The 15,994-nt window shown below is 40.6% G+C and overlaps 1 protein-coding gene across 1 annotated transcript in view; it reads left to right on the forward strand.

Moving 5' to 3' along the window:
* Nucleotides 1-15,994, forward strand: part of SPTBN5 (spectrin beta, non-erythrocytic 5) — a gene marked incomplete at its 3' end in the record, with an annotated part of 99,051 nt that overhangs the window by 45,539 nt on the left and 37,518 nt on the right. The window contains exons 34-35 of the mRNA XM_082000514.1: nt 10,898-11,002; nt 11,979-12,164. Coding sequence (XP_081856640.1) covers nt 10,898-11,002; nt 11,979-12,164 — 291 coding nt within the window. The remainder of the gene's footprint in view (nt 1-10,897; nt 11,003-11,978; nt 12,165-15,994) is intronic.

Raw genomic sequence — 15,994 nt, forward strand, 5'->3', positions numbered from 1 at the left:
TGCGCTCTTAGGTTCCTTCCACCACCTTCTGTATCTGATTTTTTTTTTTTTTTTAAATAGAGCACTTAGGTTGAAAAGGACACTCTAATTATGGAAAAAAGATTCATAAACATTTTTGTTTCTCATTTTTGCTTATATTTAATCCTCAAAAGATTACAGCTGATTGAAGAACTGTTGCTTTTGTGAGAGGTCTGTACATGTAAAGAATTACAGTTGCATGCTCACACAGTTACTGTTATAAAATGGAAAAGTAGGTCACCATGGTGTGACCATATAGACAAATGTCTCTGATATTGTAGTCAGTGACCAAGTATCTACCTGCAATCTACCAGGGAAACTACAGAACACCATGGATTTCTAAATTGGTTATTTGGATATCACAGTCAGCCATATGTCTCCTCCTTCACTGACAGTCCCTACCATCACTGAATTTTACCACAACGCCTAGGAAAGCACGTTATGGATTAGTGCTCAAATTTAATCCAGGTGATGTATAAGTGCTGTTAGGTGGGAAGAAGAGACACTGAATTTGTCCATATCCAAGGATGCAAACAAACAGAACTTCAATGAGCTGCAAGCATTCAGGATGAGTTTCAACTCTCACTACTCTGCATGCACCAGTTAGGCTGATAATGTGAACAGCTTTCCTTTCAGGAATTACTAGCTTTCCTCCATCATGATGACTCACTCCTGTGTTGTCCATTCTTGTCACCTTGGTTTTAACCCACAGCTGACACTAAGCAAAATACCATGAAAAAAAGGCAGCTGCCCAGGAACATCAGCTTGCCTCAGAGCTAAAGAGTACTGCTGAAAGCACCTCTCAGCTGTGCTTCAGAAATTCCACTGCTACCTGCTCGTTTTAAATCATTAGTAAATTTTACTGATTTGAGACCTGGCAATGTTGGCGATCACCTCAATGTCCACAGCACTGTCAGTCCACAGTGAGTATAAATACAGAGTGATGCAGGTTTAGGCTATCACGCTGCTGAGAAGACAGGGACTACATGTCAAAATAAGCTGTACCTTTGAAGAATTTATGAGATGAAATCAATAAAGAAAGTAAATCATTGCAAGAAAAAGCTCATTTGCTGTTGTTCACGGAAGAACAGGAAAGAATTTACCTTCTACTGGATTCTAGCCGTTCTTTAATATGAAATGCATCAGCCTGGCCCTGAATAGAAATGGCAACATTGTTCTGATTCCTTTACAGCTGGAATTCCTGTATTCACAGAATATCCTCCATTGCTTTTGTTCTCTCATCTCAAAGTGTGATCATCTTCAAACAGGTTATTCCTGTGCTGCAGGACTCCCATCTAAATGAGGGAGAAATAGCAAGAACCGCAAAACTGTCTTTTGCAGCTGCCACCATCTGCCTTATGTATCAGTATATACAATTTGACAGTGAACTGAGGTTCCTTAGTCACTATTTGTATTTTATTTCTGTGCATTTGAAGAACAAGTGGAAGAGGAATCTATTCCTTTTGGATGGAGCTCTGTTACTACTATATGGTGTTGAAATGAGGCTGCATAGTGACGCAGACTCTGCTCCCTAGGGAGACAGGCAGGAGGGTAGGAAAGCAGTCCTTTCAAACACATTTTCAGAAAGTATTCAGCCAAGACATCATTTGAAGACTCCCAAACCACTTTCCCAATGGGAATATTGTCATTTGCTGCTTTCAGAAAGGACAAAAGCAAACATTCAAAAAAGATTCCTGTCAGGCAAACAAATATATGCAATTCCTCCACCCCTTGTGTTTCTTCTGACTTTTGTGTTTGAGGCAAAGCTCAGTCACGTGCATTTTGCTTTGCACATCTGCAAAATATGTGTGTAAGAAAGCAGCTTCTGTCATCCCATAATTTTTGGATCTTATTTTCCCAGTACTTCATATGCCTTAGACCAAGTCTCTGCCCCAGCAGCAAGCAACAGGGGAAGGAAGAAGGCAACAGAGCAGTGTTTTAAACTAAGAACTACTACTGAGAACTGCGCTCTCATTCACTGTCTGTGCCAGTGTGACAGGTCTGACTTTATGCCAGCATCTTATATTACATCCAAGTTACTTAAACCTTTGAAGGATTTCTGCAGGATTTAGTCTAGGATTGTTCTATGCTAAAGAAAATAGAGTACATGTGGAGAAAATTAGGCAAACATCTATCTTTTTAAATTTTTTTTATTATGAACTCAGTTGTGCTATTGCATGCAACTTCTCCTAAGACCTGTGAGCAGAGATCTTGCCATTCAGAGTGCAGACAAGCAACAGCTGAAAAAGACAAGGAAGAAAAAGAATAATTTTTTATTTGGGCAGAAGCAGTATCCAGAACACTCTGCTCTGTTCTAACCTTTTCATAGCAGCAGATGCATTGCTCAGGTTAGCTGCTTTCCTTTTTTTCACAGATGAAATAACAGCGAGTGCGCAGGCTGTCTCTGGCAGGCGTTTTTGGCTCCCTCCTACTCTGTCTGCAGTCTCACTGTCAGAACACTCAGGGAGCAGAGCCTCATGCTCTGTAATTTATCTTTCTGCCCATCCCACACTCATATCACTTTGCAGACATGACAGGCAGTGCTAGCAGTATTAGGAGAGCTGTGCGTTTTTATTTTGAGTGTGGATTTTTTTAGTTTATAATTTTTTTCCTGGAGAATGTTTATTCATCTCTCATTCCTTTGAATCAGAGGAAGAATGGAAATTTCCAGTGCCAAAGGAAAAAGGATTAGGAGTTGGTTTTAAAAACAGGGGGAAAGGCAAGCTTCTGTGGCTTTGATTTTTGCATCGTTTAGGACTAAGCTTCAGAATGTCATGCAGGGACCATCGCTGCAAACTTTCATCTGCGACCTATGTCTCCACTGCAGAAGTGATGCTCTCTTCCAGCAGAATGACCCCACCTCCTCCTTTTGAATCTGCTGTGCGGGACAGGCCTTTTCAAAAGATGCCAGCATCCGCATGGCATCCTCCCACTGGTCAATCAGTTGCAGAACTTGCTCCAGGAAATGCCAGCTCACCACCAAGCAGCATGTCTTCTGGAGCTTACTGTTCACGGCTAGATGTCGTCCTGGCACACACTGACCGGAGGAAAGGTTTTGGGAACACTGGTCACTGTGTCAGTCCATCTGATGAGACATCCAAGTGTTCCAGGCATCCCAGGGACCCTCAGGGCCATGGATATGGGGGTTCTGGCACTCAGTCAACATCTGCATCTTACAAGCGATATTCAGAAAGAGAAAAAAGCGTTCATCCTATTTCTCCTGAAAAAAACGATCCCTTGAAGCTTGCCGTATCTTTGCCCTCTGATGTGCTTTCCTGCAAAGCTCCACCAAGCTGGACATCGCGCCTAGACGTTGATCTGTCTGCTATTCCAGCTGTTTCTACACTCCGCAGCAAAAATCTGCATGCATCCCTGGAACCTTATGATTCCCTCCTACCTCAACAAGGCTGTAGCCAGTGCAATGTCCAAATGCCAGACCTCCATGCTTCAGTGAAGCTTTACATTTCAACTTGCAGCTTGACAATAAAGCCTTTTCGAGCAGATTCTCATGGAAGTAGTCATGCTGATTCAAGTCTGCTCATGCCACAATTAGGGAAGATGCCTGAAACTCCCGCTGATCTTCCAACAGGATCTCAGAAACCAAAGCAAGGCTTCCCTTCAGGTGGGTCTCCAGCCCTTCAAATCACAAGATTTCATGTGACTTCCTCTAAGTATCCTGGCCTTCCCCAGCAAACTGCCTCCAGAGATATATGGCTGTCCCCAGCTGTGCTAACTGGAAGAGAAAATTCAGCTAGTGGGAATGAGGTCACAAGCAAGGATTTAAATCCAGAGCTGATTGTCTTTCAGAACCATGCTTCCTCTAGGCCAGAGTTTAGGAAGACTCCATGTGATGGTCTAACACCTGCTCACCACAAGGTTTCCAAAATCACTCTGATACTTGCCACCCCTTGGACTGCTATGCCTATCCAGGTGGTAAGAGAATTTAGAAGAAGCCCAAGTCCAACAATCTTTACCAAAACACATGGTTCAGATATAGCTGGTCCACCCTTTCACCCCGTGGAGATTGGGGCTGGCCTCTCTCTATCAGTGAATCCAGTTTGCTGCTCAGGATTGTTTTCTAGCCATTGGGCAAGATCGAGTTTGAGACCTTCCCAGGAAACATGCACTCTAAAAAGTGTATGCCCTGATAACCTGTTGACAAACATACCAGCTCACACCACGTCTTCAACTCTCAGAGACACGGAGAGTGGATGGTGTCCCTCTATCGCTGTCAACATTGCATCCTTTGGATCTGGGAGGAGAGTGGTGAAGATTTCCATTCCATTCTAGGAACATTTGCAAATAGAATTTTTAAGTTGTGTTAATCAAGCCATGTGGATTTCTTTTTGTATGCTTCCTGCCATCTTCCCACTCCCTAGAGATGACTTGCAGGACAATCAGAAAGCTACTGGCGTTCTGTTGTCACCGAGGCTGCGGCTACAGCTTGATCCATCCTAAATGAAATCGAGCACTCTGATCTGACTGAGGACTTAATAAGTGTTTCATTTTAACCATTAGAGTACTATTGTCAACATGACATGCTCAAGGCTATGCATGTGCTTACAGATTTTGTGTAATTGGGACATAGTGCTCAGCACTTTGAAGGATCAAGACTTCTGAGCCAAGAACTGGTTTTCTTCTCTGCTGGTCGGTCTGGGACTTGGAACAAATTGTCAGTGTAGTTTTTCTTAGATTTTCCTGTTTCACTGTTTTCATTTTCTTACTTGTCAGATTATGCTGTATTTCTAAATGGTTAATTCCAGGTTTTGTAACTTTTAAAAGTAATACTTGTTTTCAAAACCAAATATTTAAGTGTGTAGGAAGAAATCACTTTTTTTTCTCCTTAGAAAAAGAGAGGTACCACCCTTTCCTGAGGGAAATTAAGGGAATTTAGTCTCCATAGCATCTCAAATTTGGATATCCCAGCCAAGTTTCTAGCAGAGAAACTATGGGGAATTTAAGAATAATTTAGTCTGCCTTCAGACAAATGTTTCATAAGTAAATATTTTAATGATGATGTTGTATGGGCATGGGATTCTGGTCTAACACCTACTGCTTACAGGATAGGGGTTGAGCTTGCGAATTTTAAAGAAGGAGGGTATAGGTGGGAGAAAGGGATCATAGCAGTTATGGGAAAACAAACACTGACTTCTCTTGCTGTTTTTCCCGTATATATTTCCCATATCAGTTAATTATATTCTTATGTTGATGAGACAGCATGCTGTGGGAGGGAGGAAGGAAATTTTAAGTACATTTAATATCAGAATTTTACATCTAAATTGTGAGGTCAGAGGCCAATAATACAGTGATGTCAGTATGATAGAAAAGGTGTATGTATTTTTTTTATAAACCACTTCAGTGTGGTTTATTCCACTTGCCGTTATAGTATGATACCTTGTTATAAATTTTACTGCAATGAAGCATAGTACAACGTATTTGTGAACCATATATAACCATGGTATTAAGCACATTTATTTACTTTGCTAAAAAAAATGTGTCTCTTTTCTCATTAATTCTTTTTTATATTTACATTTATCAGAAGTAAATCAAATCAAAGATTGTTATCTGTCTGGACAGAGAGTTTGGACTTGATTACATGCTTTAAGTGAAGGCATTTAAAACTGGGAGTCATTCTGGCTTTTAGTACATGCTTAGAGCTCAAAGATTTTCAGCGGAGTTCCAGCAATCTCAGCAGCAAGCCCAGGGCAGGCAGTGGGGGGCAAAATCGTGGAGCTTGTTATACTGTGAAGAGCAGAAGTAGGAGAGGGGACTGGATTTGCACGAATACTTAAGATAATTTTTCTTCTAGAGAAAAAAAAATGACATTTCTTGGACGACAAATTTCTTTTGGGGTTGTGTCAGCTTCTAGGGTGTATAAATGTGAAGTTGTGGCATCCAGAGAGCATAGTTATCCTAAGACTAAAATGTTTCATTCAGTATTTCTCCAAAAGCTAGAGCTGGCTTGTGCTGTCACATAAGTGTGTATATAGTACTATTTTATTTTAAATGTACTCTTTTTTTTTTAATTGGACTTTGCATTTAGTTCTGCATTAACTTGTATGTAAGATGTAAGTAAGATGTATGTAAGTTAATGTATGCATTAACTTGTCTTATGACAGTGAGGCTAAATCTATGCAATGAGCTCAGAAATAATGAAAATGTCCTGTTAAGTAGGGTTAAAACCTCCATTTCTGTGCTTTGCATTGTTAATAACTTGGCTATTTGTTTCATGCTCCATTTCAAATCTCAAAAAGGGTGATGTCCATTTTGTGGTTTTAAGCATCTTTGCAAGTCTTCACTTAAAAATGAGTCCGTTTATATAGCAAGTGGCCAAGTCTTTGGTGCTTTTTGTGGCCAAGCATTAAATTCCTGATGATGGGCCATAATTCATAACAGAAACAAACTTGAAAGAAAGTTTATACCTGCTGTGTGCTGTGGGAGACCCTGGTAGGTTACCTGAGGAGAGCTATGCAGTGTTTTGTATTTGAAATAAATATGTCTCATTCAAAGCAAGAGTTTTGGGGACGTGTCTAAAAATATGCCAAAAGGTGATGTAATTGGCCACAGGCCAGCATTGTGGTGTGGGAGCCCATTTCCATTCTGCTTTCAGATTGGTATAACAAATGCTTAAATGAAAAAAATGTTGCGGTTTTGATCTAGCAATTGCTGTAATATCATTTCTGTTTAAAAGATGAATGGAAAGTTTTTACCTCACCAGCTCTCCAAGTAGCACTATTAATGCTACTGGGGCTGCTTTCTTCTTAGCGTGTTGCCACCAGCTCTCCTGTAATGTACACAGCCAGTTTTCTTTTGCACCAATTTTCTTTTTGAGCACCAGTTTTCTTTCTCAGCATTAAAATATGGGTTCTCAAGAGCACTTGCACAGGTTTCTACTTGGAGGACCTAGTCTAAAGCTTTCAGAGGTCAGCAGAACTTTTTCCCGCTGCTGAAACAGCTGAAGGAATGGGGCTTTGAATGCCTAGTGTTGTTTGTGTGTAGTGATTTTCAGTGGGAGCAAGACACTGAGCACTCCAGTGGCAGCTGCTTATGACTCAGCATCCCACACCCCTGCTCTCAGATATCTCTGTTCTCCTTTTCCAAAGAAAGTAACCATCTTTACCAGTAGATGTCCCTTGCCTTTTCCTTCCACCACAGGTATATGAGCAGGAAAACTAGTGGCTGACCTTTTCTTCAGGTATCACAGAGTTTGCAGTTTCACTGCTAATAGTTACTAAAAAAAGGTCCTGGAGTGATATGTGGAAAATTATGGGAATTTTCTGTTTCCTCAGGTAAATTTTTTTGACCAAAAATGGTAGATAATTCACAAAATATGACAAGAGAAGTCACAATACTTTTAAAGCAGCATTTAAAATACCGTAATAGAGATGCGGCATGTGGCTGTATGTTTGTGTACCCCAAACAGGAGTCAGTTACATTCAGCCAGTAATTTTTTATTTCAGTGTTAGTAAGAGCAGTGTAAATATGGATAGTAATTATAGGCAGCTTAACAAAGCATTACAGTAGACACACCTGGAGTACACATGTGTGGAGATCTTCCTTCACAAGAGCAAACAAAATCCAAAAAGCTCTAGAAAAAATACAATCTGTCATAATTTCATACACTTGATGAGTAGGATAGATCAAAGGATTAAAGTTTGAATGACAGAATATCTGCCTTCTGGTGGGAGTTGTATTTAACATACAGAGGCATAACAGAGGCATTAATGTTAATGTATTTCTTTAGGCATCCTGGTGATTTATGTGTCATACTTATTAAAAACTTAGGCCTGTTGTACAATGGCCTTCCCCTCTTCTTGCCAGTGATTACTGTGTTAAGATTTATTCACCTCTCTTCTGATAGTTGGCATGGATTAGTATAGAGCAGTTTGAACATCTGGCCTGGGCATGTGGGTTGACCTTGGCTGGATGCCAGGTGCCACCAAGTTTTTCTATCACACCCCTCCTCAGCAGGACGGAGCAGGGGAGAAAATAAAATGGAAAAAAACATGCGGGTCAAGATAAAGGCAGATTAAGAAAAGCAAAGGCCATGGGCAGAAGTAAAGGCAAACAAAAGATTTATTCTCTACTTCCCATTAGCAGGCGATGTCCATCCGCTTTCCAGGAAGTAGGGCTTCACTACGCATAGCAGTTGCTCTGGAAGACAAACATTGTAAAAAAAGAATGCCCCCCACCCCCTTTCTCTTAGCTTTTATTGCCGAGATGACATCATATGGTATGGAATATCCCTTTGGTCGGTTTGGGTCAGCTGTCCTGGCTGTGTCCCCTCCCAGGATCTTGCCCACCCCCAGCCTACCAGTGAGGGGGGAATGTTGGAGACACAGCCCCGATGCCGTGTGAGCACTGCTCAGCAGTAGCCAGACACTGGTGTGTTATCAACACCTTTCTAGCTACCAGTACAAAGCACAGCACTATGAGGGCTACCATGGGGAAAATTAACTCCATCTCAGCCAGATCCGATACAACATGATATTCTTCTGTACACGCAAAATATTTCTTTCATTAACTCCCAAAAAATTAATCAGAAATTCAGGCCAAGTCTGCCTGTCAGTCCTCTTAGACACAGCTGCCAAGGAGGGCTGAGTGGTGACAGCAGAAATAAGGTCCATTGACCAGCTGGATATCAAGTCAGCAAAGCGAGGTAATGACTGAATTCTGGGGTCTGTCCAGGAGGACCAGGACAGGACTCAGGCCTTCCCTCAACACTGGGCTGGGGCCAGGGCTGAGCCTCAGAGGGACCCCCAGGTGGGAGTAGGGGAGCCATCCAGAGGCTGGTCAGGGCCACCAGAGCCTGTTGGTGCACTCAGACCCTGACAAGTAGGTGTGGATTCCCCTGCACATAACACATGCCTGGGAAACTTCTCCTTCAGAAGACGCCCTGTGAGGTTAAACAGTCATCCAATGCTTCTGTCCAGACAATGAATATCATTAGTGGTTTTCTAAAGTAGCTGCTGAAGAACATCTTTTCTCTCCTATAAAAAACACCCTGTCAGACTGCTACAGAACTGTAATGTTTGGCAAAGCAAGAGAGATCTCTCTAGATGTTATTTTTCCTGTGCACATCTATGGTTTTGAGGCACAGATTTACCCATGCTCTTTACCAAACCTCTTCTGAAACTAATAGGAGTTGTGTTGTTTCACTGGTTCTATTCTGTTTCTTTCCAGCCTCTTAATTCTTTCACACTATACCACTGATCTCAAATTTTTCTTCCATCTCTTAATTGCACTTGACCCAGGTAGAGTTACTGGTTGGAATTTATCATCCTTAATCAAATACTTACAATTCCATGAGCTCACAGAATGGATTACATAGTGCTGTGTCCTAACCAATAAATGTAGTCCCTTGTAGCAGCCTGAACTCCAAAAGTCTGTCCAGTCATACTCACTCCACTGTGAACCTTGTCCACAGTTAATTTTTACTCATGTCCCATCAAAGCCTCTGACTGGGGTTTTTGTCCTGCTGTTTTCTCATCATTGAATAAAGGAAGAAACAGTGGGCAATTAAATCCACTGGAAAAGAATAAATTCCTACTGACCTGCAGAAAAGCTTATTTTTTTTCCAGATAATAGATAGCTACATTGTTTATTCTTTTGCATTTGACAAAACTGAAAGTAACAGAATGCATGTGAGAAATAATTGGGCAGTCAGTATTCTTAACACCGGAAAAGAGTCGAGAAACACTGTGGTGCCTTAGAGATGTATGTGTGTTAGTTACAAAAGGTCCTCACACTGTTAAAAGAGAATAGTGCAGAGGTAAGTTTCCTTAAAACTGCATTTGTTATTTTAGACTAAGGTCTTTCTGCGTCAGAGACTGTTAGGACAGACAGTAAATAAAATTAATGCAGGCAAGTTAGAAAGACGGCCTGAAAAAAATAATAGATGTAATGCACTTGTTACAGGTGCAAACTATGACATTTTTCAGGAATAATCAGCTGCATAAATACAGGATGGGTACAAGCTGGTCTAAGCAGTTCTTCTGAAAATGTTCTGGAAGCTTACAGTAGATTGCAAGGTGAACTTGAGTTCATGGTATTGTGTAAAAGATCAGCACCATACACAGATACATGTGGAAAGCTTGAAAAAGCACACAAGTTCTCTGCTGTCTTCAATACCTTCACTCTGGCAGCCTTACTGCTTATTGCCACTTATTCCATCGAGTATTAGGAACCTCATTTCAAAATAAGTGGAAATGGACAAAACACAGAGGAGAGCAATAAGAATAATCAGAGTCAAGAAGACACAGACTTTGAGGAACGATTGATCAGATCAGGGTAGTTTTAGCGTAGAGAAGATAGAAATCCCAGTATGCAAAACGCCTGCAAACATGTACGAGACTGAAGCAAATGTAAAAGGAATTATCTCCTTTCTGTGATGAATAGGGCAGTATGTAATGAGGTGAAGCGTTAGCAATGCATTTTTAGGCTAGATATTTGGAAAATCTTGCTAGTGGTAAAGGTAATGAAGCACTGGAATAAATTGCTCAGGGAGGCTGCAAAGTCTCTGTATTGGAAGTCTTCTAAGAAGGAATTATACAGACATCTGTCAGACATGACAGTGTTGATCTTGCTTTGGATTACAAGGATGGCTTAGACCTCTGGAATTCACTGCTAGCCTTGTGACTTAGTGATTGCAATAAGCAGTGATAAGTCACTTTCCTTAGCTGGACCTGTTAATGCTTCTCTTCCTTGCTCAAGACCATGGAGCTCTATTATTTAATTTCCAATTTCATTTGCCTTCTGTTCCTTTTTTTTCCTCTCAAGTGTACTCTCAACTGTAGAGTTAATGCCTCTTCTCACATTTATGAATCAGGTTTATGTGATAATTAATCCACTGAGAAAAATATGGAATTTTTTTTTATAGGTTTATTTGAAAAGCAGTGACCTTGGAAGCTCTGTGGATGAAATAGAGCAACTGATAAAGAAACATGAGGCTTTTGAAAAGCTGCTGGCATCACAGGATGAGAAGGTATAAAAATCAACAAATATTCTACCAATGCACGAGCTAGAATGATTTTTTTAATTTTTTTTTTTTTAATATGGCAACACATGAAATTGCTGACAGGTGTGATATGCCTGATATGGTTGAAACAAAGAGAAAATGGGGAAGCTTAGTGAAAAAGACGCAGAGCAGTGGAGAACAAATGTTAAACATTCCATGCCAAAGTCCTGCCTGTACTGTCTTGCAGTAGACTGGAAAACCGCTTAGTAAGTTGAATAGGGGGACTTACAAGAAGAAATATTTAAAGCGGGTCATATTGTGTGTTATGGATATCAGAAGTTTCTGCTTTTTCATAAAAAAAACAGTGACTTTTAAAGCAAGTAAAATACAGTAGGTCAGAGAGGCTGACTTGTATAATTATTTAAATATACAGTTGATATACAATGTCTGTACCAAATCGGCTAGTCTCTTTGCACCTTTGGAATAGATGCTGAATTGCTCACCCACATGTAAAGGAATCTGCCTGGAGGGTGCCCACTGCTGTAATTCACCCAGGCTAGGGCTGAACTCAAACCTGGGGCTGTGCCTGTGTTCCCCAGAAGGAATGAGCCCCCAGAACCTATGCTAGCTCCCTGACAGACTGATTGTTCATGCTGAGAGCTACTTTCCAACACTGATTTCCACAAAACCATAAAGCCTGAGTGCTCATGGGAGTCAGGCTTTCTCCATGATTCCTTGCACTGGATGATCAGTGGCATAGGGACTCCTGGAGCTACGGCTTTATTTCATTTAAGTAGCCAGGTTATACTACAGAGACCAATGACAAGGACATCGTAGATGTGACATAGTACAGGGTGAGGGGAATGCTGGTTAGATTGTCCCTGCCATTCTTGTTCATTCCAGAAAAAGAGATAGTCTTTTAGGTATGGAAAGGAACCTGGTTTTTGTTTCTTTCACACCACTTGAATTCATAAAAGTAATGTCAGATTTGTTGCCTCCTCAGATGATGTCTCTTCAAGAACAGGCAAGCAGGCTAGAAAAGGTTGGTGGACTGGAAGGGCTAAAGATCCAGCACAAACTGAATGCCATTTGTGAGAGGAAGCTGCAGATCAAGGATCTATCCCAGAGTAGGAGAGAGACGCTTCAGACTGCCCTTCTTCTGGCACTTTTCTACCAGAACTTGGAAGAGGTAAGAGGGTTTTAGACTGCGATGGGGGTGGAAGGCAGAGGAGCTGCCTACTTCTGTTGGATGAAGTGCTCGCCCTTGCCAGAGATTAGGTGGATTGACAATCTACTCTGGTGTGGTAATTCCTGTTCTGCCACACAAAGGTATAGCATTGCTGTTGCTATACCATCGTTGTGGCAGTGTTCTCATTACAGCTGCTTTACACATCAGGAGCTCTGCCAAAATAAAACTAATAAAAGGAAAACTGCCAGCTACTACCTTATGTTTCCTTTGGTGGGAAAGAAATGCTATTTCAAATCAGGGTGAATAGAAAGTGTAAAGCATTATGGCAGGAGTGCCAAGCTTTACTACTGGCTGTTCACTGAAGGCCAGTGCTGTAACTTAGCATAGCCCTTCAGCTACTGTAGACTGGTCTCTACAGAATATGTTCGTCTCTGTCTCCTGTTCTGGCATTAGTCCTGTAACTGAATAGCTCTACTCCTGGCACTACTGTTGGAAAGACATAATAGGTCAGTCTTTCAAAGACACAATGTGTGTGACTGAAAAATGTGCTAGCATCCGGTGTGCTGGCATGAACAACAGCACACAGGCCCAGAGGGACATTTACAAACACTCTTGCTGATCTGGTATGCACCCATTCTGCTGCTGCATCCCATAGAATATTCTCCATGTTTTAAAGAAAAACTGCAGTTTCTTGTCACCTGTCCATGAAAAAGACACATGTCCTGACAGAGGTCAAATTATGACTGGCACCAAAGGTGAGTGAATGCCTGTAACACAGCTAATGCTGATAAACAATTTTATTTTTTTAAGAGTAATCTAAGGAATAAATGGCTGCCAAAAATCCATGTACAGCACAATAATATTTTCAAAATAGCAATGTACCATTGATGTAAATATCACAGAACTGCCAGCATCCTCCTTGGCAGAGAAACTGTCAATGCCCTTCTAGAAATACAATCAACCTGTTAGGTAGGAATACTTCTGCATTTCTTCCCATCTCTCTGTAATTGTCAAATCAGTGCTTGGTCTGGAGGTCCCCCTTCATTCTTGAATCACACACTTATAGCAGAGTATCTGGACCTCTATAGTGAGAAATGTTTCCCTTTTCTCATCTACTTTCTCCACATAAATTCAGTAAAGAGTTCTACAGGGAGTTTTTGCTCTCAAACTACCTGCTCATTTACCTCTCCAATCTAAATTCATTGTCTACTGCTGTAGAATGTGAACACCACCAAAGAATTAAAAAAACCCAACCAAATTACAGTATTATCTCTCTTCCTCTTTGTTGGGTAGATGGAATGTTTAATTTGATTTTAATGATGTTCTGGGTGTGTAGAAGTTCATATATGAGAATAGTCCCCAAAGGGATGTTAAATTGCGGAGGTGAGTTTTGAGTTTAGCTGTGAAATCAATGAGGTCATTGCTTATTCTTACGTATTAGGAGAACAAGTCCCATAGCTTGGGTCCTACTCCTCTGAAAACTCACCCTCCTGCAATGATCTTAAATTATTTCCATTGATCAGACAGAGTGTTTTGTGGCAGCAGAAAATAGTGATCGCTGTCACCATTAAAAGTCTCACAGTTACTCTCTAGAAGCAATTACGGAGAGACCTACATGCATCAGTACAAAGACAACACAGTCTGTGATTACTCATGAGCAAACAGAGAGCTCAGCATCATATGGTCTGCTTAGAAGGCTAGCTGCTGCAGTTCGTACCATTTTCAGGGCATAGAACTTTTTTTTTTTCTGCACAAAACCCACAACAACTAACTTAGGAGGTCACCTGCAGCTCACAAAATAGGACATACACTCCTACAGTAGAAACAAGGTGCTTTTCTAATCCCAAAGAAGTGAGATGGACTTATAGACTATCCTTTTGTCCCAAAGTCTGTACCTTAGAGTTAACATGGAAGGCAAATAAACAGGTTACTACTTAGAAATATGTGTATTTATGTAAGTTATTGCAGAGGAGAGATCATACAGTTGAAAGTTTCTACTTCTAAAGCTGGATCTGAGTTTTAATGCTGACTCTGAAACCTGCTCATCATATCAGTGGCACTTAACTTCCTTTCCTTGTCACCCCCTCTACAAGAGAATAAAAAACGTTTACTACTTTATCTCAGAGGAGTGAGAGAGAGAATTAGTTATTATCTCTAAATATCTAGAACAGGCACAACACTTTATATGCTTTAAATATTTCTGTTATTAAAAATCAGTGTAATTTACAAAAAGTTTGTGTTCTTGAGGTTATGGTAACTGATATTCTGAAAATGTAGGTTTCTAAATTGATTGTGCCCATATTTTTTATGAGTCCCATAGAAATAAGCCTGGTCCCATGTACCTACACTGAGCATAACACTAGTCTCAATGTCGTCTTCAATAAAGTGGAAATGCCTATCCAGAGAACTGTAAGTCTTTCCATAGAAAGATCTTGGGACAACAGATCAGCCTTGCTTCACATCTGAATGGGGACATGGGGCAAGGAGAAGGATTTCTCTTTCTCTAGAGCCGTCCTAAGTAAGCCTTAAAATAAACCAAGCCACTGAGAGTGCAGATGTGATTTGTTTTTTATATGGCTTGGTTCAGTCTCTCTATAAGCCATTGCTTATTATTAAAAAGTAGGAGAGAAAAAGCCCTTTAAGTAGTTATATACAGGGGATTCATTTGTTTCTCATCCTAACTGGATGACCCTCTCCCATACAAGTCAGTCAGTTAAGTGACGTTAAAGTGTTAATGTATGGCTGGGTAATGGGAGAAGGCCCTAGCTTGTGAGGAGGGTGTCAGAAATGAAAACAGCAGATGACAGCATGGTGTCCTGGGCAACCTTGACATAAGGCTCCTGTTGAGTCTCTAACTGTGCTTTGGAGGGGAACAGTTTCTGGAGAGCATGCTGCTAGTGAAAGCTATTTCTGTTATTGTTTATAGAATTTCAGCAGCTGAAACAACACTTCAAATCATTAATTAACTGAGAAAATCCTCTGGTTGTCAAGTCTTGCATGCATGTAGTGCAGTTCCACAAGGACAGCCAAGATGCTTTGAAACTGATAAAGCTGGCTTCAATTTGCTGTTCTTGTGTTGTCAAAACATTAGGTTACTTCAGTGGTTTGAGGACAACAGGATCAGTTACAACGTATGTCAAGTGTTCAGTTCTCAGTGTTTTGATGGGTAGAAAATATTTCCTTCAGCGCTAAGGCCTAAAGTTTAGCAGACTTTAAAGAAAATTGTGGAAAACTTACTATTCTATTGTCCGTTTTATTCTGCATACATTTACATCCCCTAAAAAAGAACTTCCTAAGAGAAACACATAACCCTGGCTTCGTTAGCCCTCATGGTTCACCTGCTTGTCTGAATCTGATGTTCCTCACTAGACCATTTTGAATTTTACGAAGTATAAAAGCAAATAGAGTTGTATTTGCTTTCAAATAATCTGACTAGTGCTTGGCCCCATCAGTAAGGCTTTATTGGCTTAACATTTTCTGTGTAGGTCTCACAACATCACTGAGATCAGGAAATGTTAGTGCTGTTTTATAGGTGAGGCACAGAATTCTTAAGAATCTTAACCCAGCTTACAGGTAGGTTAACAACAGAGATAGGAGATGAAACTCAGGGCCCTAAAACCAAGGCTCAGCTGACATAATTTCATTTTAAAGTTATGCAGTCAAGGCTGCATATCTGCTCAAGGATTCTCTGTATCTATTCTAAAAGACTGAATAATCTGTTTATGGCTTGTGATAAAATTTGGGGAATTTAAGGAATTTTTCATTATTCTTGTGGTCAGATAAGAATTATTTTCATTCCTATCTGCTTTTGTTTCCTATCAAGTAGAATA

Source organism: Phaethon aethereus (genome assembly GCF_964289735.1).
Source record: "Phaethon aethereus genome assembly, chromosome: 5".
In the NCBI taxonomy this organism is placed as follows: domain Eukaryota; kingdom Metazoa; phylum Chordata; class Aves; order Phaethontiformes; family Phaethontidae; genus Phaethon; species Phaethon aethereus.